Here is a 27610-nt window from a genome sequence, read left to right as displayed (position 1 = left end):
CTATAAATAGGTGCGCCACTGCTATCATAGTAGTGGAACACCTATTTATAGTGCTCTACTGGTATATCTAGGTATACGTATGGAACAAGCCACTAGTGTAGGGTGCGCCACTATTTCTCTCTATCCAATAATTCAATATGCACGCTGCAGTCTCCCTATGCCCTCTCTCTCCTCGCTCCTGTCTCTCTCCAATAATTTACCTCACCCACCCACTGCGGCCCTCTCCCTTTCCCTCTCTCCAATAATTCTCACCCTGCTCATGCTTATCGCCCCCATACTCCTCTCCCCTGACCCTGCTCCTCTCCCCCTAGAGCAAGACCGCCAGTACCTCCAGCTTTGGTCACGGCCTCTGCTCCAGCCAGCACGCGTCGCTGTTAGCCGCAGCGGAAGCGCCTGATGGATGTCTTCCAGCGCAGGCCAACGATGAGCTCCCAACATCCCTTGGTCCTCTCCCCTTTGCGCGCCCTAGTCTTCTGTCCTGCTCAAGATTGGGATGTGCCCAACAACCTGCTCGACGTACGCCTTGTGGCTCTCGACATAGGCGCACTCATCGCCGACGCCAAGTTCCGTGGCGCAGGGGCGGAGCCAGGCCCAGGGCAACATGGGCCATGGCTCGGGTCGCAGGAAATTTTCTAGTTACCATAACGAAAAAAAAGTTGGCCCGGGGCGTTGGCCCAACTTGGCTCAACGAGGAAGCCTCGTTTCCCCAGGCCGAGTGCAGCTCGCGTACGTAGACGCGTACGCCGGTATGCCCACGCGAGATCTTCGTCAGTTCGAGAAACAGCGCTGCGCCTGCACACCCGCCGCCGCCCGCCCGACGCGACGCCCCTGCTTTGCGTGCGGCAGTGCGCGTAGGTACGTCGCCGGCTCGCCGCCGCCTCCGGCCTCCGTCATTGCTGGCTTGCTGCAGTGCTGCCCGGCCGCGGTGGCTGCCTCTACCTGCCTCAACTCGTGATCGGTCCCTGCGAGGCTGCTAGTGAATTGTGATTGATCTCTCATCTCTCGGCAACCCATTGAACTAGGTAATTTTTTTGTTTTACAAATGACAAGGATTAGGATTTAGGAAGTTGGAATAAATAATGAATAAGTATGGTTTAACAATTGTTTGTAATTGATTTCATGTTTAGGAACAGAAGATGAAGAGATTTTTTCCGTCGATCTCAAAAGCGAATGCATCACCGAACCCTCAATCTGAAGAAACTGCTCAAAGCGAAGAAACTCCTCAAAGCAAAAATGGTACTGAAACTGAACCAACTCCACAAAGTGGACCATCCATTGCATCTCAAGGAAGTGATGACCTTGCAATTCGTGTTGCCAATGCAAATACTCGTCTCGGAGTCGGTATGATTGTTATTATTTCGGATCCCGGTCTTAGGACACCTATTGAGGATTTAGATCCTAACATACAAGATGTTTCTAGAAGGGAGTATGTTAATTTAGGTCCATGCCAACCTACTGGTCACAAATATAAGAGGACACCGTTTGGAAAAGCCGGTAGGCTTAGAAGCTTTCATGATAGTTGGTTCAAGAATCATGGTGATTGGTTAGAGTATAGTGTTGATAAAAATGCTGCATTTTGTTTCTATTGCTTTCTTTTTAAGCAAAGTAAAGCACGCAACTTTGGCATTGAATCATTCACTAAGGTGGGCTTCAAAAATTGGAAAGATGGACCTAGTGTTCTTAATGCACACGTTGGTGGACTTGATAGTGCTCATAATAAATCTAGACAATGTTATGTGGCTTTCAAGAATCAAAGGCAATCAGTGACACATGTGATTGAGCGTGGTACCATAAAGGAACAACACCAATACAAAGCTCGCCTTATCATTATTTTAGGTGTTATTAGATTTCTTATGTTGCAAGCACTTGCTTTTCGTGGTCATGATGAGTCTCCAAGCTCAAAGAACCAGGGGAACTTTTTGGAAATGATGAAATGGTACAAGAAAAAAATCCAAATGCTAGGACTTTGCTTGAAAGTGCCGGTGGCAACCATTTGACGACTTCTCATCAGATACAGTTGGACTTGTGCAAGGCTTGCGCGGAAGAGACCACCCGATCTATTATCACCGATATTGATGACCGGAAATTTTCTTTACTTGTTGATGAATCTAGAGATGCATCTATAAAGGAGCAAATGGCTATGGTTTTGAGGTTTGTAGCCTGTTTGTTGTTTTTTTACATGTTAGTTAGTTATTTATTTACTAATGATTATTTGTCTTATGTAGGTATGTTGACAAGAAAGGGTATGTGATTGAGAGATTTATTGGGATTAATCATGTTCCTGACACGAGAGCAGCTTCACTAAAGGCAGCTTTGGATGGTATGTTTCTTGATCATGGCTTGTCTATGGCCAAATTGAGAGGGCAAGGTTATGATGGCGCTTCTAATATGAGAGGGAAATTTCGTGGCTTGCAAAGGTTAATACTAGATGAAAATCCATATGCATTTTACATTCATTGCTTTGCCCATCAGTTGCAGTTAGTTGTTGTTGCAGTGGCCAAGTGTTGTTCCTCCATATTGGATTTTTTTAACAACACCACTTTGATTGTCAATACTGTTAATGCTTCTTGTAAAAGACATGATGAAGTAGCCCAACATCAACATGACACAATGGTGAGCAAACTAGAGTCTGGAGAAATATTTTCAGGAAGAGGAAAAAACCAAGCAACGAATCTTGTAAAACCTGGGGATACACGGTGGGGCACACACCATAAAACTTTGTGTAGATTCATTTCAATGTGGGAATCTGTTCTACATGTATTAGAGAATGTTCATGATGATGCAGAAAATCTTACACAGAGAACCACAGCTGGTGGCTTGATTACTCAGATGGAGAGCTTTGAGTTTGTTCTCATATTGCATCTTATGATCAGATTATTGGGCAAGACTAATGATTTGTCACATTGTTTGCAAAAGAAAGATCAAAACATTGTTCGTGCTGTGAGTTTGATTGGCGTAACATTGGAAAATCTTCAAGGTATCCGAGAAAATGGTTGGGATGAACTCTTCAATGAGACAAATGACTTTTGTGTCAAATATAAAATTGTAGTACCAAACATGGATGATACAATACCCGCTCGAGGTCGCTCCAGGGGTCGTGGAAGTACAATGGTAACTTACTATCACCGCTTTAGATATGAAATATTCAATGTTGTGCATGACCAAATTATTGTTGAGTTGAATAACCGCTTTGCTGAAAAATCAACTCAGTTGTTGAGGTGCATTGCTTGTCTTGATCCAAAGAACTCATTTGCTAACTTTGATGAAGACAAACTTGTTGAACTTGCTGCGATGTATGCTGATGACTTCTCCATATATGAGATCTCTTTTGTTCTTAGAAACCAACTTGAGACATTCATTGCTGATCTGAGAGGTGATCCGGATTTTTTAAGTTGTCATGACCTTGGTAATCTTGCTGTGAAGATGGTTCAGACCGATAGACACACTACTTTTGCTTTGGTGTATCGTCTTATTGAGTTGGCATTGATTTTGCCCGTTGCAACGACATCAGTAGAGAGAGCTTTCTCGGCTATGAACATTATCAAGACTGAGTTGAGGAATAAAATGGGTGGTGATTGGATGAATTATAACATGGTATGCTATATTGAACGAGATGTATTTCACTCTATCAATGATGATGATATCTTATATCATTTTCAAGGATATAGCTCACGGAGAGGAATTTTACCTTGTCGTTTCGGTAAGTTTTCATATTTGTATGAATGATTTTCTATTGCACTTCATGGTTGTGCTTTTCCATAAGAAATATTCTTTCTCTCTTGGAGGTATTGGTTCCTCTTCTACTGTTGATGAGGTTGTTGATGAAGTCATGGGAGGCACGGACGCACAGAACTAGTTACTTGGTACCATATTTTGTATCCCATTAAACTATTTTAATTTTTTTAGTTATTTCTTATGCATGTTCTTGGAGAATTAACAATGGATCTAAAAATATATGTTCATTCTTGCTACCTTACCAATTTTTGTGTGGTATTACAAGACTTTTTTTAGTAGTTACTTTTGCGCTTAGTTTTTGGCCCTAGGTTTGCTTCAATCCTGGCTCCGCCACTGCCGCGGCGAGCTCGAGGGGCGGCTCAGGCTGGTGGAGGAGGCCTCGAGGTACTAGGAGAGCGGGCGGTCTGGGAGGAGAGAAATGCCACCGTCAAGCGCGACATCGTTGAGCTCCGTGTTGGCGACAAGGTCCACAGCGTCATGCACGTGCTCCGGTGACGACAAGGATCTGGCGTGATCCGGCGGGGATAAGGATCGTCTGGCTTGCTCTTTCTCTGTTGATACAGGGACTTGATTTTGTTTTTCTTTTTTTGTAGGGTTTTAGTTGTAAAGTTTAGGAACTTGTTATGTTTTAGGGTTCTGTAATAATTGTGGTATCTTTTAGGGACCGAGTAATGAATATCGTGGGTCAACTCAGACAGAATCAAATCCGCCCTTGCGACAAACGAGGTCCATGTGGCTTTTTTTCTTATTTATTTATTGTCCAAGCAGTGGCGCACCTAACATCAAAACAGTAGCTCACCCTATCATTTCAATAGTGGCGCATCATATGGTTACCAATGGCGCACAACTTCGCATCTTACCAATGGTGCACCGCGAGGTGTGCAACTGCTAATTATTACCAATGGCGTGATAGTAGTGGCACATCTTGGTGCGCCACTGATAGGCAATATACACTACAGGAAGTCCGTTCGATTGCAACGCCTTAAATCGTCGTAATAAGTGACAAATCGTCGCAATAGGTACATGTTGCATCAAAAAGCCGTTTGTTGGGCGTCGTTGCGACTAATCACGCGGTACTAGGCTACTTCCATGGAACGAGTTCCATCGCAAAGAAATTGGTCTTTTGCCACCATTGATGCGGGAAATTGCCACGCATTTTTCCGTGGTGGCACTCACCTAATGCAACCGTATTTTTGTGTGGCTATATCTCTAGTGCAACAAATACCAAACCGTGGCGACTGACAACTATGTCAACGGTGCGTGTTTCGTTGCACATGCTCTTTCGTTGGAACAGGCCAATTTATTTGCATCGTCCAATTTTGTGGCAACAAACTATGCGAACAAACCTTATATGCGTGGAAAAAGCGATTTGCCACAAACAACTCAATCGTGGTAAAAAATAATTTTATGGTTATCGCGATGGCCAAATTAGTTGAAGTGACAAACTACTATGAGAATGGAAAATTCTGTGGCCATACTTTGTTTCAACACAAATAATTTTTGTGGCAAGAAACTATGTCAACAAATCTTATATGCGTGGAAAAAACGATTGGCCACAAACAACTCAATCTTGGTAAAAAAGAATTTTTTGGTTATCGCGACGACTAAATTAGTTGAAGCGACAAACTACTGCAACAATGGAAAATTCTGTGGCGCTACTTTATTTCAACAGAAATTATTTTGATGGAGCCAAATAGTAAGTCGCAACGACCTAAATATTAGTAGCTAGAAACAAGTGTGACAACTTAAATTATTTGTTGCGCCACTCTATTCGATTCGCTAATTCAACAAAGTTTGGTTTGGTGGCGCGAAATAGCTATCGCAACGGCTAGAATGTTAGTGGAGAAAATCTATTTAAACATAACCTTTGTTGGTGGCGCCAAGTTATCACAACATGTGAATGAAACAGGTAGTCATGGCGACTGAGACTTGACGCAACACTACATTTATCATGGTCCCTAGCTAGCATATATCTGTTGTTTGTTTAAGTTGTTAGTCAACGCAGGAACAACACATGGTGTAACATAAGCAGTAGGTGCAGCAAGGTGTTAGTGTGGGTGAAACCAAAACATTAGTTGTGAGTCAACACAGCGACAACACATAGTGAAACATAAGAATTAGTTGCAGCTAGGCTATAGTGTGAGTGAAGCCAAAACAATATGTACTAGTACCAATTTGCACAATGTTGTGACTTACCAATGCTCTAAACATTCAACTATTTTGTAACGTATTGTGCGCATAAATTATTTTCTTAGTAGGGCTCTGTACAAGTGGTGTTTGCATGTTTGAACTAATATTTTCTTTCAGGTTTGCCATCTTAGGAATCTGCGAAAAAGATGTGCATTGTTAGCAATGCAAGTAAACAACTAAATCTTACGAGTTTGCAATGATATGACTATCATCACCTTATTTGTTAGCGTCTTCTGTGTTTCAATCTGCGAAAATGATGTGCCTTTTTAGCAATGCAAGTAAACAATTAAAATTTAGGAGTTTGCAAGCATATGATTATCATCATCTTATTTGTTTGCGTCTTCTATGTTTCAATCTGTTTGGCGTAATCTTGAAACTGTGATTGAAACTCTTTGTGAAACTTTTCCATCAATTTTTTCTCAAATTCCTCTCTTGAGGTTCGCTCAAATTCCATCATTCTTTCCCTTTCAACATGCTCTTCCTCTAACCTCTCCTCAAGTTGTTCCCTCTGAGCACGCTCTAAATTAATCTTCTCGTCCATACTATCACGTTCATCTTGTAACTTATGTTTTAATTCTGTGACCTGCTGGCTGAGCTCAGAGTTTACCTTTTGGATCTGTACCGTAGCACAAGCTTGCTCTTCAACCTGAAACTTAATCCTTTTAGACCTAGTTGGCAGTTTGGCCATGTATCCAAACCCACGAGGCTGCGATGACTTGCATTTCATCGATTTTTTATATGCAGTCTGGAAAATATTGATTCTATGTTCAACTGAAACTGTACCTCCAGTTTCTGTTTCTCTGTTTTGAATGTCTTGACATGCTTTTTCCTAATTACGAAAAAACACTCCCATCAGATGAAGAACCATACACGATGAACAACATTAAGTAAGTTTAGAGTAGCTTCTAAGTCAGTATACTCATGTAAACTTATTTGGACTCTTCGGTAGTCCATGATCCATTTTTGCAGTGGGTGGTTTCCCAGAGAGCAATACAGTCTGACTCTTCTCCACTTTCCGAATTTCTCTGCAAGTAGTGCAAAAATTATATGCTAAAAACATTAAAGCAAAGTGAGCAGCGAATCATGCAGAGTGAGTAGGCTCATACATTCTCAAAACTCAGTTGAGAGTAGGATTTTGATTTTTGACCCAGTTCTATGGTTTGTCTTGAGTTTCTTCCGGTTACTCGAGTTCTTTTGGTTGAGTTCCTACACATTCAGTGATAAAAAAATGAGTGAGACAAGCCATTTCATGATAGTACACATTTCACAAACTGTGGGCATAGGGATAACCTTAAATTTCTGATCAGTGCCAAAGTACCGAATCATCCATTCCCGATCTCCCTGTTGTAAATCTTCTGGTATATTGGACATTCTAGCATCATCTGTTTTGTTGCCTTGTAAGTGCTGCTTAGAGATGCTCGCCAGACTCTGTATCGCTCTTTCGTAATTTTAAGAATTTTCTTTGTTGTTTCTAGTGTATCTTCCAAGTCATATCTGTCATGTAATGTGTACAACAAACAGATAGACTTTAGTAGTTCATTATAGACAAAAAATAAGACAAAGATAGACTCACCAACAAATCTGCAACTATGAGTTGATGGAGGTCAGGGTGAATGTCCGACCACTACCTCACTCCAAAAATTGGTAATCTTCTTTTCATTATGATAATGACGTCATCCTTGAATGAACGGTAGTTCATTCTTACTGCGCCGCCCAATTTATCATAGAATGCTATATTCAGCTTTCCAGATCCATTGGCATGACGCTTCTTACTTGCTTTCAAACCTTTCAGTACATCTCGTCCTTTGTTCTTGGGTCCGTCAGCGTCTACAGCCCAAAACATACACAAAAGAATTGTATTACTATGTATTATATTGCAAGAAATGAGGACACACATGTAAAAAAACTAGTACCATCCTGTAGTTGCGGGCGGTAGCGGCGAGCATGGGAAGGCCATTCAGTAAGGGGGCATATGTCAGCTTCACACACTGGAGTGCTAGATTGTTCTTCTGTTCCTGTATCAGGGTTAACATTTGTACCGATTCAACAATCAAGTGTTTTCTTCATTATAGCAAATGTTCGACCATATCTTTAATGTCAAAAATAAATTACCAGATCTTCCTTTCCATGTTTTTTTAAGTAAGCTTGTAAAGATTCCACCATACTGAATGGATATTACTTTCGGAATTCCTATATAGATGTCAACACCCGGATTTTTAAGTCCAGATGCCTATTATGCCATACATCGCAATCCCAGGAAGATTATTTTTGCAAGACATAATAGATTGATATCACAACACATCATTCATTACAAACCATAATCGTCTTACAACAAGGGATTACATGATCCAATATTACAATAATAGTTGATCTATTGACCAACAAACACAACACATAGCGGAAGCGAAGTAGCGGTTGTGGTCCATCTGTTCCACTGGCAACTTTTGACGTTAGGAGCAGTTGTAAGAACATGTCCTTTACCCCATGTGTGGTTTTGGTAATTGATGACAATCCCTACGGACTAACGGTTGCATTGAGAATCAATCTTAGGTCAAGTCCATAGCTATGTGCTGGACTCAAGGTTGTAAGATGGAGAAGATGGAGTACAATGACGAAGACTGTGTCGAAGAGAGACGAAGACCATGTTGAAGATGAAGATGGATGAAGACGGTGGCGTGCGTACAAGATCGAAGAAGACGGTGGCATGTACAATGATGAAGAGGATGAAGACGAAGCTTGCCGACTCGAGAGGAACACGCAAGGTTTAGGTTTGTGCTCGATAGGATAGTGGATCGCATCATCGGAGAGAGCTCAAACCTTGCATGCATTGCATCGTGTTTCTTGGTTGTTCTTGTTTCTTATCCATGAGATGAGTTAGAGCTTGTGTTCATCTCCATGACAAGCTCTAGCTCATTGATGCGCGTAGATGTAAACGTCCGTTGGGAACCCCAAGAGGAAGGTATGATGCGCACAGTGGCAAGTTTTCCCTCAGAAAGAAACCAAGGTTGAATCGAACCAGGAGGAGCCAAGAAGCACGTTGAAGGTTGATGGTGGCGAAATGTGATGCGGCACAACAACAGGGATTCCGGCGCCAACGTGGAATCTGCACAACAAAACCAAAGTACTTTGCCCCGACGAAACAGTGAGGTTGTCAATCTCACCGGCTTGCTGTAACAAAGGATTAAGCGTATCGAGTGGAAGATAATTGTTTGCAAGAAAACAGTAAAACACAATTGCAGTAGATTGTATGCTATGTAAAGAATAGGACCGGGGTCCACAGTTCACTAGAGGTGTCTCTCCCATAAGATAAAAGCATGTTGGGTGAACAAATTACAGTCGGGCAATTGACAAATAGAGAAGGGCATAACAATGCATATACATGATATGATAAATATAGTGAGATTTAATTGGGCATTACGACAAAGTACATAGACCGCCATCCAACTGCATCTATGCCTAAAAAGTCCACCTTCAGGTTATCATCCGAACCCCATTCAGTATTAAGTTGCTAAGCAACAGACAATTGCATTAAGTATGGTGCGTAATGTAATCGACAACTACATCCTTAGACATAGAATCAATGTTTTGTCCCTAGTGGCAATAGCACATCACAACCTTAGAACTTTCTCACACCGTCCTGTGTCAATGAAGGCATGAACCCACTATCGAGCATAAATACTCCCTCTTGGAGTTAAGAGCAAAACTTGGCCAGAGCCTCTACTAATAACGGAGAGCATGCAAGATCATAAACAACACATAAACAATAGATTGATAATCACCATAACATAGTATTCTCTATCCATCGGATCCCGACAAACACAACATATAGTATTACAGATAGATGATCTTGATCATGTTAGGCAGCTCACAAGATCCAACAATGAAGCACAACAAGGAGAAGACGACCATCTAGCTACTGCTATGGACCCATGGTCCAGGGGTGAACTACTCACTCATCACTCCGGAGGCGATCATGGCGATGAAGAGTCCTCCGGGAGATGGATCCCCTCTCCGGCAGGGTGCCGGAGGCGATCTCCTGAATCCCCCGAGATGGGATTCGCGGCGGCGGCGTCTCTGGAAGGTTTTCCGTATCGTGGCTCTCGGTACTGGGGTTTTCGCGACGGAGGCTTTAAGTAGGCGGAAGGGCAACGTGGGGGGCCACACGAGGGCCCCACACCATAGGTCGGCGCGGCCAGGGCCTGGGCCGCGCCGCCCTATGGTGACGGCGCCTCGTGGCCCCACTTCCTTCCCTTTTCGGTCTTCTGGAAGCTCCGTGCAAAAATAGGACCCTGGGCGAAGATTTCGTCCAATTCCGAGAATATTTCCTTACTAGGATTTCTGAAACCAAAAACAGCAGAAAACAAAGAATCGGCTCTTCGGCATCTTGTTAATATGTTAGTTCCAGAAAATGCATAAATATGACATATAATGTACATAAAACATGTAGGTATCATCAATAAAGTAGCATGGAACATAAGAAATTATCGATACGTTGGAGACGTATCAGCATCCCCAAGCTTAGTTCTGCTCGTCCCGAGCAGGTAAAACGATAACAAAGATAATTTCTGAAGTGACATGCCATCATAATCTTGATCATACTATCTGTAAACATATGTAATGAATGCAGCGATCAAAACAAAGGTAATGACATGAGTAAACAAGTGAATCATATAGCAAAGACTTTTCATGAATAGTACTTCAAGACAAGCATCAATAAGTCTTGCATAAGAGTTAACTCATAAAGCAATACATCAAAGTAAAGGTGTTGAAGCAACACAAAGGAAGATTAAGTTTCAGCGGTTGCTTTCAACTTATAACATGTATATCTCATGGATATTGTCAACGTAAAGTAATATAACAAGTGCAATATGCAAGTATGTAGGAATCAATGCACAGTTCACACAAGTGTTTGCTTCTTAAGGTGGAAGGAGATAGGTAAACTGACTCAACAATAAAAGTAAAAGAAAGGTCCTTCAAAGAGGAAAGCATCGATTGCTGTATTTGTGCTAGAGCTTTTATTTTGAAAACATGAAACAATTTTGTCAACGGTAGTAATAAAGCATATGAGTTATGTAAATTATATCTTACAAGTTGCAAGCCTCATGCATAGTATACTAATAGTGTCCGCACCTCGTCCTACTTAGCTTGGACTACCGGATCTTTGCATGCCATGTTTCAACCAAGTGTCACAAAGGGGTACCTCCATGCCGCCTGTACAAAGGTCTAAGGAGAAAGCTCGCATTTTGGATTTCTCTCTTTTGATTATTCTCAACTTAGACATCCATACCGGGACAACATGGACAACAGATAATGGACTCCTCTTAAATGCATAAGCATGTAGCAATGATTATTATTCTCATATGAGATTGAGGATATATGTCCAAAACTGAAACTTCAACCATGATTCATGGCTTTAGTTAGCGGCCCAATGTTCTTCTCTAACAATTTTGCATGCTCCAACCACTAAAATGATAGATCCTTCAGACAAGACGGACATGCATAGCAACTCACATGATATTCAACAATAGTTGATGGCGTTCCCCAGAAGCATGGTTATCGCACAACAAGCAACTTAATAAAAGATAAAGTGCATAAGTACATATTCAATACTATGATAGTTTTTAAGGCTATTTTGTCCCATGAGCTATATATTGCAAAGGTGAATGATGGAATTTTAAAGGTAGCACTCAAGCAATTTACTTTGGAATGGCGGAGAAATACCATGTAGTAGGTAGGTATGGTGGACACAAATGGCATAGTAGTTGGCTCAAGGATTTTGGATGCATGAGAAGTATTCCCTCTCGATACAAGGTTTAGGCTAGCAAGGTTATTTGAAGCAAACTCAAGGATGAACCGGTGCAGCAAAACTCACATAAAAGACATATTGTAAACATTATAAGACTCTACACCGTCTTCCTTGTTGTTCAAAACTCAATACTAGATATTATCTAGACCTTAGAGAGACCAAATATGCAAATCAAATTTTAGCAAGCTCTATGTATTTCTTCATTAATGGGTGCAAAGTATATGATGCAAGAGCTTAAACATGAGCACAACAATTGCCAAGTATCACATTATCCAAGATATTTTAGAATTACTACATGTAGCATTTTCCAATTCCAACCATATAACAATTTAACGAAGAAGAAACTTCGCCTTGAACATTATGAGTAAAGCCTAAGGACACATGTGTCCATATGCAACAGCGGAGCGTGTCTCTCTCCCACAAAGTGAATGCTAGGATCCATCTTATTCAAACAAAAACAAAAACAAAAACAAACCGACGCTCCAAGTAAAGAACACAAGATGTGACTGAATAAAAATATAGTTTCAGGGGAGGAACCTGATGATGTTGTCGATGAAGAAGGGGATGCCTTGGGCATCCCCAAGCTTAGACGCTTGAGTCTTCTTAAAATATGCAGGGATGAACCACGGGGTCATCCCCAAGCTTAGAGCTTTCACTCCTCTTGATCATAGTATATCATACTCCTCTCTTGACCCTTGAAAACTTCCTTCACACCAAACTTCAAGCAAACTCATTAGAGGGTTAGTGCACAATTGATAATTCACACATTCAGAGGTGACACAATCATTATTTTCACTTCTGGACATTGCATAAAGCTACTGGACATTAATGGATCAAAGAAATGAATCCAACATAGCAAAAGAGGCAATGCGAAATAAAAGGCAGAATCTGTCAAAAACAGAACAGTCCGTAAAGACGAATTTAAAGCTGGCACCAGACTTGCTCAAATGGAAAAACTCAAAACTAATGAAAGTTGCGTACATATCTGAGGATCACGCTCGTAAATTGGCAGATTTTTTCGAATTTTCTACAGAGAACTGTGCCCAGATTCGTGACAGACAGCAATGCTGTTTCTGCGCAGCGATCCCAAATATAACATCAACTTTGACATAGAAACTTTACTTGGCACAAAAACATGATAAGGAGAGGTTGCTACAGTAGTAAACAACTTCCAAAACTCAACAAAACAAAAAATTGCTGTAGGTAAAAACATGGGTTGTCTCCCATAAGCGCTTTTCTTTAACGCCTTTCAGCTAGGCGCAGAAAGTGCAAATCAAGTAACATCGAGAGTAGAAGCATTAACATCATAACTTGTTCTAATAATAGAATCAAAAGGCAACTTCATTCTCTTTCTAGGGAAGTGTTCCATACCTTTCTTGAGAGGAAATTGATATTTAATATTACCTTCCCTCATATCAATAACAGCACCAACAGTTCGAAGAAAAGGTCTTCCCAACACAATAGGACAAGATGCATTGCATTCGATATCCAAAACAACAAAATCAACGGGGACAAGGTTATTGTTAACCGTAATATGCACATTATCAATCCTCCCCAAAGGTTTCTTTTTAACATTATCGGCAAGATTAACATCCAAATAACAATTCTTTAATGGTGGCAAGTCAAGCATATCATAAATCTTTTTAGGCATAACAGAAATACTTGCACCAAGATCACATAAAGCATTACATTCAAAGTCATTGAATTTCATTTTAATGATGGGCTCCCAACCATCTTCTAACTTTCTAGGAATAGAAGTTTCAAGTTTTAGTTTCTCTTCTCTAGCTTTTATGAGAGCATTTGTAATATGTTTTGTAAAGGCTAAATTTATAGCACTAGCATTAGGACTTTTAGCAAGTTTTTGTAAGAACTTTATAACTTCAGAGATGTGGCAATCATCAAAATCTAAATCATTATGAGCTACAGCAATGGGATCATTGTTCCCAAGGTTGGAAAAAATTTCAGCAGTTTTATCACAAGCAGCTTTAATAGCTTTAGCAATTTCAGGCAGTTTTGTACGCTTTGCACTAGGAGTAGAAACATTGCCAACACCAATTATATTACCATTGATAGTAGGAGGTGCAGCAACATGTGGAGAATTAGCATTACTAGTGGTGGTAATAGTCCAAACTTTAGCTACATTATTCTCTTTAGCTAGTTTTTCATTTTCTTCTCTATCCCACCTAGCACGCAGTTCAGCCATTAATCTTATATTCTCATTAATTCTAACTTGGATGGCATTTGCTGTAGTAGTAATCTTATTATCAATATCATTATTAGGCATAACTTTCAATTTTAAAAGATTAACATCAGAGGCAAGTCTATCAACTCTAGAAGCAATAATATCAATTTTATCAAGCTTTTCCTCAACAGATTTGTTAAAAGCAGTTTGTGTACTAATAAATTCTTTAAGCATAGCTTCAAGATCAGAGGGTACACTCCTATTATTGTTGTAAGAATTTCCATAAGAATTACCATAACCATTACCATTAGCAGAAGGATATGGCCTATAGTTATTACCAGAGTTGTTCCTATAAGCATTGTTGTTGAAATTATTATTTTTAATGAAATTCACATCAACATTTTCTTCTTGAGCAACCAATGAAGCTAAAGGAACATTATTTGGATCAACATTAGATCTACCATTCACAAGCATAGACATAATCACATCAATCTTATCACTCAAGGAAGAGGTTTCTTCAACAGAATTTACCTTCTTACCTTGTGGAGCTCTTTCCGTGTGCCATTCAGAGTAATTTATCATCATATCATCAAGAAGTTTTGTAGCCGCCCCCAATGTGATGGACATAAAGGTACCTCCAGCAGCTGAATCCAATAAATTCCGCGAAGAAAAATTTAGTCCTGCATAGAAGGTTTGGATGATCATCCAAGTAGTCAGTCCATGGGTTGGGCAATTCTTTACCAAAGTTTTCATTCTCTCCCATGCTTGAGCAACATGTTCAGTATCTAATTGCTTAAAATTCATTATGCTACTTCTCAAAGATATAATTTTAGCGGGAGGATAATATCTACCAATAAAAGCATCCTTGCATTTAGTCCATGAATCAATACTATTCTTAGGCAAAGATAGCAACCAATCTTTAGCTCTTCCTCTTAATGAGAAAGGAAACACTTTCAATTTAATAATATCACCATCTACATCTTTATACTTTTGCATTTCACAAAGTTCAACAAAATTATTGAGATGGGCAGCAGCATCATCAGAACTAACACCAGAAAATTGATCTCTCATAACAAGATTTAGTAAAGCAGGTTTAATTTCAAAGAATTCTGCTGTAGTAGCAGGTGGAGCAATAGGTGTGCATAGGAAATCATTATTATTTGCATTTGTGAAGTCACACAATTTAGTATTTTCAGGGGTATTCATTTTAGCAACAGTAAATAAAACAAACTAGATAAAATAAATGCAAGTAACTAATTTTTTGTGTGTTTTCGATATAGAGAGCAAGACAGTGAATAAAGTAAAACTAGCAACTAATTTTTTTGTATTTTGATTTAGGTGCAGCAAACAAAGTAGTAAATAAAATAAAGCAAGACAAAAACAAAGTAAAGAGATTGAGAAGTGGAGACTCCCCTTGCAGCGTGTCTTGATCTCCCCGGCAACGGCGCCAGAAAAAGAGCTTGATGGCGTGTAACTCACACGTTCGTTGGGAACCCCAAGAGGAAGGTATGATGCGCACAGTAGCAAGTTTTCCCTCAGAAAGAAACCAAGGTTTAATCGAACCAGTAGGAGCCAAGAAGCACGTTGAAGGTTGATGGTCGCGAAATGTGATGCGGCGCAACACCAGGGATTCCGGCGCCAACGCGGAACCTGCACAACACAACCCAAGTACTTTGTCCCAACGAAACAGTGAGGTTGTCAATCTCACCGGCTTGCTGTAACAAAGGATTAAACGTATCGAGTGGAAGATGTTTGCAAAGAAAACAGTAAACACAATTGCAGTAGATTGTATGCTATGTAAAGAATAGGACCGGGGTCCACAGTTCACTAGAGGTGTCTCTCCCATAAGATAAAAGCATGTTGGGTGAACAAATTACAGTCGGGCAATTGACAAATAGAGAAAGGCATAACAATGCATATACATGATATGATAAATATAGTGAGATTTAATCCGGGCATTACGACAAAGTACATAGACCGCCATCCAACTGCATCTATGCCTAAAAAGTCCACCTTCAGGTTATCATCCGAACCCCATTCAGTATTAAGTTGCTAAGCAACAGACAATTGCATTAGGTATGGTGCGTAATGTAATCAACAACTACATCCTTAGACATAGCATCAATGTTTTATCCCTAGTGGCAACAGCACATCCACAACCTTAGAACTTTCTGTCACTTGTCCTGCATTTAATGGAGGCATGAACCCACTATCGAGCATAAATACTCTCTCTTGGAGTTAAGAGCAAAAACTTGGCCAGAGCCTCTACTAATAACGGAGAGCATGCAAGATCATAAACAACACATAAACAATAGATTGATAATCACCATAATCATAGTACTCTCTATCCATCGGATCCCGACAAACACAACATATAGTATTACAGATAGATGATCTTGATCATGTTAGGCAGCTCACAAGATCCAACAATGAAGCACAACAAGGAGAAGATGACCATCTAGCTACTGCTATGGACCCATGGTCCAGGGGTGAACTACTCACTCATCATTCCGGAGGCGACCATGGCGGTGTAGAGTCCTCCGGGAGATGAATCCCCTCTCCGGCAGGGTGCCGGAGGCGATCTCCTGAATCCCCCGAGATGGGATTCGCGGCGGCGGCGTCTCTGGAAGGTTTTCCGTATCGTGGCTCTCGGTACTGGGGGTTTCGCGACGGAGGCTTTAAGTAGGCGGAGGGTCAACGCGGGGGGCCACACGAGGGGCCCAGGGGGTAGGTCGGCGCGGCCAGGGCCTGGGCCGTGCCGCCCTAGCCCCTGGCTGCCTCGTGGCCCCACTTCGTTATCTCTTCGGTCTTCTGGAAGCTTCGTGCAAAAATAGGACCCTGGGCGAAAGTTTCGTCCAATTCCGAGAATATTTCTTTACTAGGATTTCTGAAACCAAAAACAGCAAAAAACAGCAACTGGCTCTTCGGCATCTTGTTAATAGGTTAGTTCCAGAAAATGCATAAATATGACATATAATGTGCATAAAACATGTAGGTATCATCAATAAAGTAGCATGGAACATAAGAAATTATCGATACGTTGGAGACGTATCAATAGCATGCCAAACTAAGTCCTTACTTTGTTAGCTTACAATGAACTAGATACAAAACAATGGCATCACCTGTAGTACAGGGAATGCAAGCCAACATGTTCATGGAGTAAAAAATTGGCACAAACAACATAGTAGCAGGCCATAATTTTTGTAACAACGACTGAGCAAGATAAAGTTATGATGGCTAGATCTACAGAGCAGGGAATGTAAACCAAATATAGAAGTTACGATGCCAAAAGCTATAGAGCAGGGAATGCGAACCAACATGTGCAATTACTTAAAATTGGCCATGAACTAAATAATAGCAGGATGTTACTATAATACCTACAGTATAATTTTTGTAACAACGACTGAGCAAGATAGAAGTTATGATGGCTACATCTACAGAGCAGGGAATGCAAACCAAAATGTTCAATCGCTTAAAGTTAGCAATGAAGTAGAAAATAGCAATGTGTTACGGTCATAGCTAGGAATGAACTAAAAGAGCTTCAGACAAACAAGCATCTGAACCCAGAACATGGCGCTAAAACAAGGGACTTACATTAGGAGAAGCACTCTGTGGGAGTCACAGCAGATCTTCCTGGGGTTGATAGATCCGGTGATGAAGTACGCTACATGTGCTACTTGGGGTTGGAGAGACGGCCATTACACTTCATGGTTACTCATCTCATCTGCAAAAACGTAACGGCGCGTCGTTAGCACAAACAGGTTCCCCCAAGATTAAACAAGAACTTGCAGGCAAGCAATAGAAAAGCGACAGTAGAAGAGTTTAGATCATGCCTTTGCGCCGGTGAAGCAGATCCGGTTCATGCACAGCGGTGTCGGTGAGCAAGATCCGATGCGGTGGACGACGGATCCGGCGAAGCGGCTCCGGCGGGGTGGACGATACCGCAGCTGAAGCGGCTGCGGTAGACTGCTGGATGAGCATATGGTTTCGAGGTTCGGCGGGGATGATCCGGTCCGGTTGATGACGACGTCGATGAAGCGGCTCCGGCAGGCAGCCGGATGACGAGGATCGCGAGGGCTCGGGTAGGCCAGGGAAGTCCGGCGGGGATGTTCCGGTGCGGTGGTCGTGGAGGTGATAGAGAGAGGGACTTGAGAAGTTCCGGTGGGTGGTCTCAGATGAGAGACTGAAGGAAATGTATTTTTTTTGGGAGGGTTTCCGGGCTAGGGAGGTGGTGATCGAAAAAATGACGGGCAAACCCCTCACCAACCGACTTTGCTGTCATCTCCACAGGGGTAGAATGGGAATTTGGAAGCGTGTGAAATTTTTGTATTTTGTGGGCGGGAAGTTTTGCCGCTATGAGATTTTGAATTTCGCTAAGGTACAAGTATAATGATAAAAAATTGTGACACCGTACTAGTACCTCTGTTCATGGCCGAGTGCAAAATCAAATCATCATCACGTTGAATATAGGTCACTACCATGATCATGATCTATCTTCTTAATCCCATTCAAAAATGCGTTTGAAATATTTCAGGATTGGTGGGAGATTTTGCCGCCCGACAGAGATTAAATTAAACCACACGTTCGACAATTCAAACTTGAGACCTTGGCTATGATACCATTTAAGTTCGAACTGATTCAAAAAAGGCTAGGCAATTAATTTATATAACATCCACAGGAACAACTACCAAGTTGATCCCAACCGCAGATAAATGCATCCACCAACAAAAGTCTGAACGGTGCCTTAATCTAAGGAAACATTTCACAAGACCAATGTACTCACTATGTTAGTGTTCATCTCCAATTATCTATGGCATTTTCTTAGTCTTTGGGAGATTATAACGAACTTGATTGGCCTCGTGCGGTAGGGGCATCACATGCTTCTAATCTCGATCTCAACATGTCAACTTTTGTTCTTAGCATAGCTGTTGCAACTCGTTCTACTTGGAGTTGTTCCTCCAAAACTTGAGCAGAGAAAGACTTGGACTTGGGCTTCAAAACCCAGCATTTCGCAGGAAAGAGTTTTTGGTGATATCTTTATCTTTCCCGGGTTTTGCCATCTCAAATTTCATATTAGCCAGACAAGTTTTGAGTTGTGTAAAAAGAAAAGTTATTACAGAGAAAAATGCAGATGGTAGATTTAATGTGTATGAACTACTTTTAATCATACAAGTTGACATGCCTGACTATAATAAGGACCATCTATCTTGCTAGCAGGCATAATTATTAATGGGCTACCATGTACGGGAACCGTATCCTCTAACGTGAAGGAGCTAAGTCAGGAAAAATAAAGAAGCAAAGTCAGGCTTCTGTAGCATAAGTACAAGGTTATGCACTGTCTTTAACTAATAAAGGTGATTACTGTAGATGTTTAAAAACTAAACTAAATTTTATTACACTATAATTTTCTCTGCATGTAATTACTTCAAATGCAAGACACAAGTTTGTATTGTGCAAATTAATTTAAATTATTTGGATTTTAGACATATGGTTTGGGGGAAGGAAAGTTAGAGTACTGTAGCTTCTCTAACTTTTCACCTTCAAGTTAGAGTACTGTAGCTTCTCTAACTTTTCACCCATGTACGTAGTCCTTCCAAGAAACATCCGTTATTGCATTACGAGCAGAAAACAGTTCACACGTGCGCTCAGATTCAAATTTTCAGCATGCAGTCGATTTATGGTTTAATTGAAGTACACATCAGGATATTATTTCACACAAAATACAGCAGCCACATGGAACATATCTAATTTTAGTACAACAACAAAATTTGCAATTATTACAGACCACGAAATTTTGAACGAAATTTTGAGCAGTAATTAGTTACAGCATTGGCATCAGCAGTCCACTTGACTGAACAACAGAATCAAAGTTTATTTAGACACCTTCAATTCCCAGACACATCACAACTGGCTTACCATGACAAATGCATAGGAGATTCTTTAGAACACTTTCTGTCAAAGTTTGCCTATTTTTCAATTCATGTATCTCTTGGCGTGTCTTGGCAATTAATTCATCAGCATCTTTGTTTTCCCGCCCAAATATATCAACTGCCTCTTGGAGTGCATCCCCGAAATCTCTTTGTGCCGGATTAAGTTGACCAATAGATACCATGGGCCTATGCGAGCAATATGCACTCTCACTGCTGCTTTGTGAAACATCAATACTTGAGGCATTGGCCCTTGCTTCTGGCATTGTAGCTTTATTTGAAGCCTGAAATTTAGATAAAACAAGTTACAACATCATATGATGCAATAAAAGACCTCCAATTTCAAGAACATCATTGAGCTGATATAACACAACAAGCAATCAAAAATAGAGCCTCGTACATCTATTTCTTCTGGAATGGTTGGTGTACCGGACTCAGTGGACCAATGAGAGCATCGTGCATCACTTTGTTGCTCGTGAAATGACCGCAACACTTGATAAATGGGTTGTCCCTACTGACATTACAGCTTTGTTTGCAGGCTGAAACTAAGACAAAACAAGTTAAAATGCAATACAATACAAGGCAAACAAACAGCATTGTTGACATAATTTTGAAAGAACCATGGGCAGATACAACAAAGAAACCAGTTAAGCCACATGCCTCTTAGAACAAACCAAACTAGATCATGGCAATGATGTATACAATGAACCAAGCAACTAGACATCATGTGCCCAATAACGAAGCCAGGTCACTGCACAGAAGAAATCTAGCAAATAGCCAAATACAGTCAAAAGATGTGCATGTTGGATTTGATACTATTAGGAAAATAATGTATGATTGATTTAAGCATGACTCAGATAGTGCCTTCGACATCGCAGAAGGTCAATGCAACAATTAATTGTATGGCTTGTATGAAGTGCCATAACATTTAAATTAAGCATAACGAGGCATTGCTTAATCTGAGAACTGAGTGCTAGCTCAGTGGCAAGGCTTGCGAGTGCGCAGCCAGCCCACCCGGGTTCGAGTCCCAACAGGACCGAATTAAACGGGGTGTTATCTAGCGCGTATAAATTCGCTGCTAGAGAGGTCTCATCATCTATCTCACAACGTATAGACAAGGGAGGGAATCTTCCTACGTTGGTCAACGTTTAGGCAATGCTTAATCTTGAATTCATGATCAAACTCAAACAAAAAAGGGCATATAACAAGTAGCACCATGTGCATCATGTATAATAGATTACTAGAAACTGAATGAAGCAATTGAACATGGAGCGTATTATATAAACAGCCAGATCATTTGAATATGGATATACCACATCATGTCAATGGGACTCAGAAAAACAAAGCTAGACATTTAAACAAGTAATATAACTATTTTTTCACCATGTTTCAAGTAGAATAGGAAGCTAGGTTAGGAATAAAGCAATCATGTTTCAAGTAGAATAGGAAGCTAGGTTAGGAATAAAGCAATCATGTTTCAAGTAGAATAGGAAGCTAGGTTAGGAATAAAGCAATAAAAAAACACAAAGTGCATCATTTCAGCTAGGATCATTTCTATCAAACTTCATGCACTAGCCATGGAACAACAGGCAAACTCAATGAAGCAACAGGCAAAAAATTAACATAATAGAATTTCAGGACTTGTATTAACATAGCCAAATCATGTAACTTATACCCAGGCATGCCGGATGCCAGATGGGTCAAAGGCAGTGTGCAATGTTCCATATGGTCATTGTTTATATTTTATTAGATTCCATTAGGCAACTTAGGTAGTGCAACATACAGAAAATGATGCAATTGAACTATGCACAGGAGGTAAATTAACATTCCAAAAAAAAACAGGGAACTTACGTGAGCTTTTTTTTGAGTCACACGGACCTCATCGGGTACTTGGACAGAAGAACCTGGTGCCTCACTGTTTCTCCTCTGCATGAAGGAGAGGCCAATTGTAAACAGAAACAGGTCCAAGATATAGAAGTTTGCATTAAGCAATATACAAAAAACAGCAGGTACTTACATGATTATAGGCGAGCTTTACTCTACGTTTATGAGTGTAAGATGTGCCTGCTGCACGTGTAATAACAACAAACAGTTACGAGTCACGGCTTTGCTATAATTAAATTGACACCAAATAGTAGTAGAAGCATTATGACGTGCATAAACATGTAATACAGGATCGCAGAAAGATATCAAACATGATGTAACTAGAGCAGTAGCCTACGGCCAAATAGTGAGAAATTGTAATCGTGTCAATTGTGGACTTGTATAGCCTACCCCAACTTGTTTGGGAATAAAGGCTTTGTTGTTGTTGTTGTCAATCGTGGACATGTAGAGCATTCAACGGCTCATGATTGGTGGCTCATATTTTGTAGAGTTTCAGCGAATGGGTGGGTTAGGTTACTCAGACCACCACACTGTGTATTTATATCATCTGAGTTAGGGTTACAATACTACTGGACATGGGCCTCTATGGGCCTCACACTGGATACAATATTACTACAGCGCTACTACTAAACTCACTCATGGTCCAACACACCCCCTCAAGATGATCATGGGTAAACAACCATGGCCATCTTGCAACAACAACATGACACATATGACAACTACCAGTAATGAACATTCAGCATAACTCCTAGGATACATGACAGCATTGCACTTTCCATCATCTTGTCATCTCGATTCATCTCTTCATCGAGCGAAGATATCCAGCTTCAACCATCTGGGATACGCACAACTCCTAACCATACACGTCCTCAACAACCCCGGCTGCCTCACCACACAAGTTCCGCAGAACCATCCACACTCGCCTCAATGTCCTCAGCCTCTCTTCTCCACTCTGCCCGGCCACCTCTTCCGTCTCTCCCACAAACCCCCAGCCAACTCCTGCCTCAACCATCCACTCCTCAAGCACCCATGCCTATCCCCCGGTCAGGCCTCAACCAGTCTCACCTCAGGCACGCATGCCTTTCCCCTGGACATATCCACAACCATCACCATCACCACTAAACCGCAGCCTCATCAACTCCATCACGACTCAACCGCAGCCTCATCAACTCCATCACCACATATCCTCACAGCCTCACATCTCCATTTTCTCCTCACTTCCACTCGGATGGCGCCTCGTCTGCGCGCCCTGGCCAACCTGGCGGACCGCACCTGGCCACATCGACCGGCTCGCGCTGGTCAACGTCCAGCACCAACCTCCGGCTCCGCCCTGCGCTCAAAGGCTCGCCCCACTCCGCACGCCTCCAACTTCTGCCCCTCACACGGATCCAGATCTCTCTGCCACGGATTCACTTCCTCTTCTCTCCTTTCTAAACCAAAACGATCTTCACCCTCTTCTTTCTCCCCGCGCGAGCAGCCGCCGATCTCACACAGCTCACATCGCTGTGTGTGATAGCCGCAACCCACGCAGAGCACCTGATGCGGCCTCCCGCCGCCTGGATTTCTACATCTCAACGGTGGGTTTTGTGATCAAAGGAAGAACTTGTTTGGTACTGTTTGTGGCGGCTAGCAGGAAGGAAACCTAGGCTCTGATACCATGTAGAGTTTCAGCGAATGGGTGGGTTTGGTCACGGAAAAACATACTTATGCGTCGTGTTTAAACCTAAAGGATGAGGTGGTTATCAACGAAAGCACTTGTAAGTTAGAAATATAGCACGAATTCAGAAATACAGTCAGCTGCAATACTCCTAACAGAACAAAATGCGCAGGGATGTCTGGTTACCTATTTCTGGGCGGCGTTTAGACGTGTTCCGCGTTCTTACGGGTGACGTGGAGGTCGGCGAGGGGACTGCTGTTGCGGTGGGTGCCGGGGAAGCAGATCTTGGGGGGTCGGAGAAGGACATGCTGGGCGGTCGATGAAGTGTTCAGCGCGCCGGCCGAACTAGAAGGTCGGTGAAGCAGATGATGTGCAGTGCACGGGGGCGTCGGTGTCGGCGAAGCTGGTCAGGTGCGGTGGTCGATAGAGTCGGCGAACGAGATACGGTGCGGTGGACGCCGGAGTAGGTGCGGATCAAGCGGATAGGGCAGCCTCGGGGTTTGAAGCCGTGGCAGCTTGAACGGCGAAGTGCGGCGGCCGGGAAGATCTGGAGGTAGGCAAGAGGGGCGGTTTCTCTGAGGGCTTGCGGGCGAAACTAGGGCGAAGCTGGGCGAAGCTGGGCGATAGAGGAGTAGAAGGGAATTTCGCAGTCCTTCTTTTGAGGAAAAAAAATATTCGCAGATCTGAAACTTTGCGGCGCGAGTTATTTGGGCGTTGGCGGGGAATTTTACCGCTCGATGATATTAAATTTTGGCTGCAGTAGGTTTTTTTTTAGAGTATGTAATAATAATAAATAGTAGGCCCTACTAGTACTGTACGTCTGTTCAGGAATCCAAGGGGGTAGAGGTAGAGGTATAGATATATAGACAATATAGAGATATAAGAAATGGCGGGGGCTAGCGGAAATGCACTTTGCCTCATAGGAGCATATGCTCCCATTATGTGAATCCATATTTCAAAGTGTCAAAAAATTCTAAACTAAAATTTTACATGTATATCTAGACATTTTATGTTGGTACACAAGTTTTATCACAAAAAAATTATGTGGCTCCTATAAAAAAGACAAATTTTGATGTTGTAACACGACTACGTACAGTATATTTTTTGCCTTTTTTTACACGCCACACAAAATGTCGTTTTTCCACGAAAACTTGTGAACGAACATATGATGTCACAATGTATACCAAAAAAATTAACATTTATATAATTTTTTTAAATCATTTTCTATAATTGGTGCATATGCACGCGTGTGCCAAAACGCCACCTCCGCAGGGTAGGAGTTTCTAAACTTCTTATGGCACATCAAATAAAATGTTGTTCAAACAATAATAATAATGTGCTTATGATTGTTACTCCCTTCCACCATGAATAAAGTCCACATCGGTTTCGTGTCAAACTTTGACTCGAGATTTAGGTACCCACATGATAGTGCTAGTATCATAGCTAGTATCATACACATTGGTCCCACAAAAATGTTGATGTGGCAGCTAATTAAGTAGGAGAGAGAAGATTAGTGTAACATAGGTAGATACTGTATCATAGCGCAAACAACGAGAAAACTTAATGCTAAACAAATCTTGTACACAAATTTGCATTGAGATTCTAAAAAATAATAAATCTCCTCTTTTCCCTACTGAGATAGATTGGTGAATGAGGAAGGAAAAGCCTAGCATTACTATGATACTACTCCATGATACTACCCACTATAGAAATAGTATGACCAGCCTAATTTTATGACATCCGCAAAATATACCATTGGAAAGTTCATCGAAACAAGCATCCGATGATATAGTTTTGAATGACATGCAACTCATAATTGGCGGGCCCAAGTATTAGTCTAAGTTTGCCTCTGAAAACAAATTGGCATTGTACTCTAGGACAAAGGGAGACTACTCGCAATGGCAATATCATAAGTAGTATCATGCACTACATGCATGCAAAATGTTGATGTGTCATATCAGTTAATGATGAAAGAGACGATAGTGGTATCATAGGTAGATATCGTATCATATCATGTAGAACTAGAAAAATTACTGCCAAACAAATCTTGTACACACTTTTGTATTGAGATTCTACAAATCCCTAAATACATGTAACATATTATACTACTACATGATGATACTATGGACTATGAAAATAATATCGTACATTAGTATCATATGTATGATACTATTATATGATACTCCCCATTGTGACTAGTCTAATAATAACAATAGTACTCAAATTTGTCTTGTCCCTCGGGTGTTTAGAAGTATATGTCCGGTCCCTCACGTATTTAAGAATTATGTTTGGCCCCTCAACTCTAATGTGGTCAAAATTGAGCACTTGAACACTTAGTTAGGTCTAGCAATGATAAAAACTTGATTGGTCTGTTTATTATTTGTTATGTGGCACGGCGGCAAAGCATTTTGCTAAATCTCAAGCACACATAGTTGGGGTCCATTAGAGGGACTAATTAAATCAAAGTACAATGGATTATAAAAGCAGGTTTTATCATTGATTAGCTTTGCAACGGCCTATCAACTGTAAGTGTTGCATGTGTTCTAAAGAACTATGTTCATCGTCACAGATCAAGAGGAGTACGCAGTGGAGGACGCACAAAACAACCGTAGGCCAGGTGGGCACACCTTACTAATTTTCTTTTTTCCACTTTATATGTGATAATTTTTTACATAATTAATTAACTAAACATTTTAAAATAGGGTGGGCCATTCAACCCAAACACCATGTTGCGTACGTCGCTGAGGGTAAGGGGTTTCATCTTCGTTCTATGGTATGAGTATGTAATGCGCGTGATACTCATCGAAGACAATATATATAGCAGACATCACATCCGATGAGCCTATGGATAAAAATGGGCCAAATCATATCTACTAGTGCACAAATGAAGTTAAAAATAGGTCAACCTTCATTAAACCGATACTACTTAAAAGACCATTGTTTGACCTAAGTAAGCGTATATATGAGGTCTGTAATACTAGTCACAATGCATAGTATCATATATAAAAGTATGGTGTGTATGATACAATTAATACTACATGTTACTATGTCAACGATGCATGGTATCATGTACTAGTATCATAATCTTCTTATATTAATTGATTTGTAGAATCTCAATGCAGATCTATGTACAAGATTATTTAACATTAAATTTTCTAGTACTACGTGCTATGATACGGTATCTACCTATGATATTATAATCCTCTCTCTCATCTTTAATTGCAGTGCCACATCAGCTTTTTTGCAAGCATGAGATGCATGATAGTGTACTACCTATGATACTCCCACTGTGGGTAGTCTAAGGGGGCAATGTTAGACCTAATTAAGTGTTTGAGGTTAGTTATGGACCGCTGTTATACCTAATTGTGTTTGAGGTCAGTTAGGGACCTTATTATACATAATTAAGTGTTAGAGGTGAGTTCAAATAATAATATATAGTTGGGGTCTAAAGTTCACCAACGTATGCAACACACGAGCTGCCAAATATGTACTTAATTAACCCTATTAGGAAAACACAAGATTATCTCATTCAACAAAATATTAGGAAAGTGTATCACAATTGTATTTATCCCTTATCTCTCTCATGTTAACCGAGACAAGAGTTCGTTCTAGGTCAGCTCTACGACAATTAGCGTCGCAAGGGTGGTAACATAGGTGTGCAGTTGCGAAAGTTTTTTCCCAAGTTGTCGACTTCCTCAATCCACACTTAATATTTGTGCATGCGGGCCTAAGTATATGGTACTACTTAGTTCTATTCCTAGTATATATGTTGGGTGACTTAGAAAAATCATACTTCATACATGATTCCTTCGAAAATCCTTTAGGGCTTCTTTGATTCATATTAGGTTGGTATAAGATAATAGGATTTAGATCTTATAGGAATATTTCCTACACTAGTAGTTTGATTCATATGAACATATCCAATAGGAAATAATCCTATAGGAATCATCAAGTAGTGCAAATCCTAGTATAGGATTAAATATTTGGTCCTACCTCATGGAAAAATTAATTTGGCGCAATCAAACGCAACTCATCTTATTATAGGATTTAACTACACATGTCATCCCAAATCCCAATCCTACATTCCTACTCCTATGATTTCCCTATCCTGTGAATGAAAGGAGCCCTTAAAATCAAACTATCCCGCACCTCGTCGATTCGTATAAAACCGACTCTAGCCAACAACTCTTCGCCCGACCTTTCTTCTTCACCATCAGGCCACCACACAC

General features: G+C 41.0%; 1 protein-coding gene and 1 pseudogene across 1 annotated transcript; one reads left to right on the top strand and one right to left on the bottom strand.

Annotated features, from left to right (window-relative positions):
- The first annotated feature begins 748 nt into the window (after positions 1-748).
- On the top strand, positions 749-4230 carry LOC127298782 (uncharacterized). The gene is made up of 3 exons (XM_051328634.2): positions 749-951; positions 2226-3700; positions 4031-4230. The coding sequence occupies exons 1-3, from the start codon at positions 749-751 to the stop codon at positions 4228-4230; spliced, it is 1878 nt and encodes a 625-aa protein (XP_051184594.2).
- Positions 4231-6268: 2038 nt separating this feature from the next.
- Positions 6269-27610, bottom strand: part of LOC139831478 (uncharacterized) — a 176415-nt pseudogene continuing 155073 nt past the window's right edge.

The sequence above is a fragment of the Lolium perenne genome, chromosome 5 (assembly GCF_019359855.2).
Source record: "Lolium perenne isolate Kyuss_39 chromosome 5, Kyuss_2.0, whole genome shotgun sequence".
Lineage (NCBI taxonomy): Eukaryota > Viridiplantae > Streptophyta > Magnoliopsida > Poales > Poaceae > Lolium > Lolium perenne.
This window is presented reverse-complemented; position numbering and strand designations above follow the sequence as displayed.

Excerpts from the sequence above, each read along its gene's own strand:
- LOC127298782 (XM_051328634.2), top strand. The coding sequence starts at position 749 with ATGCCCACGCGAGATCTTCGTCAGTTCGAGAAACAGCGCTGCGCCTGC. Across the intron at positions 952-2,225 it reads GCCTCTACCTGCCTCAACTC|GTATGTTGACAAGAAAGGGT; the intron begins GTGATCGGTCCC and ends TGTCTTATGTAG. Across the intron at positions 3,701-4,030 it reads AATTTTACCTTGTCGTTTCG|TTTTTGGCCCTAGGTTTGCT; the intron begins GTAAGTTTTCAT and ends TTTTGCGCTTAG.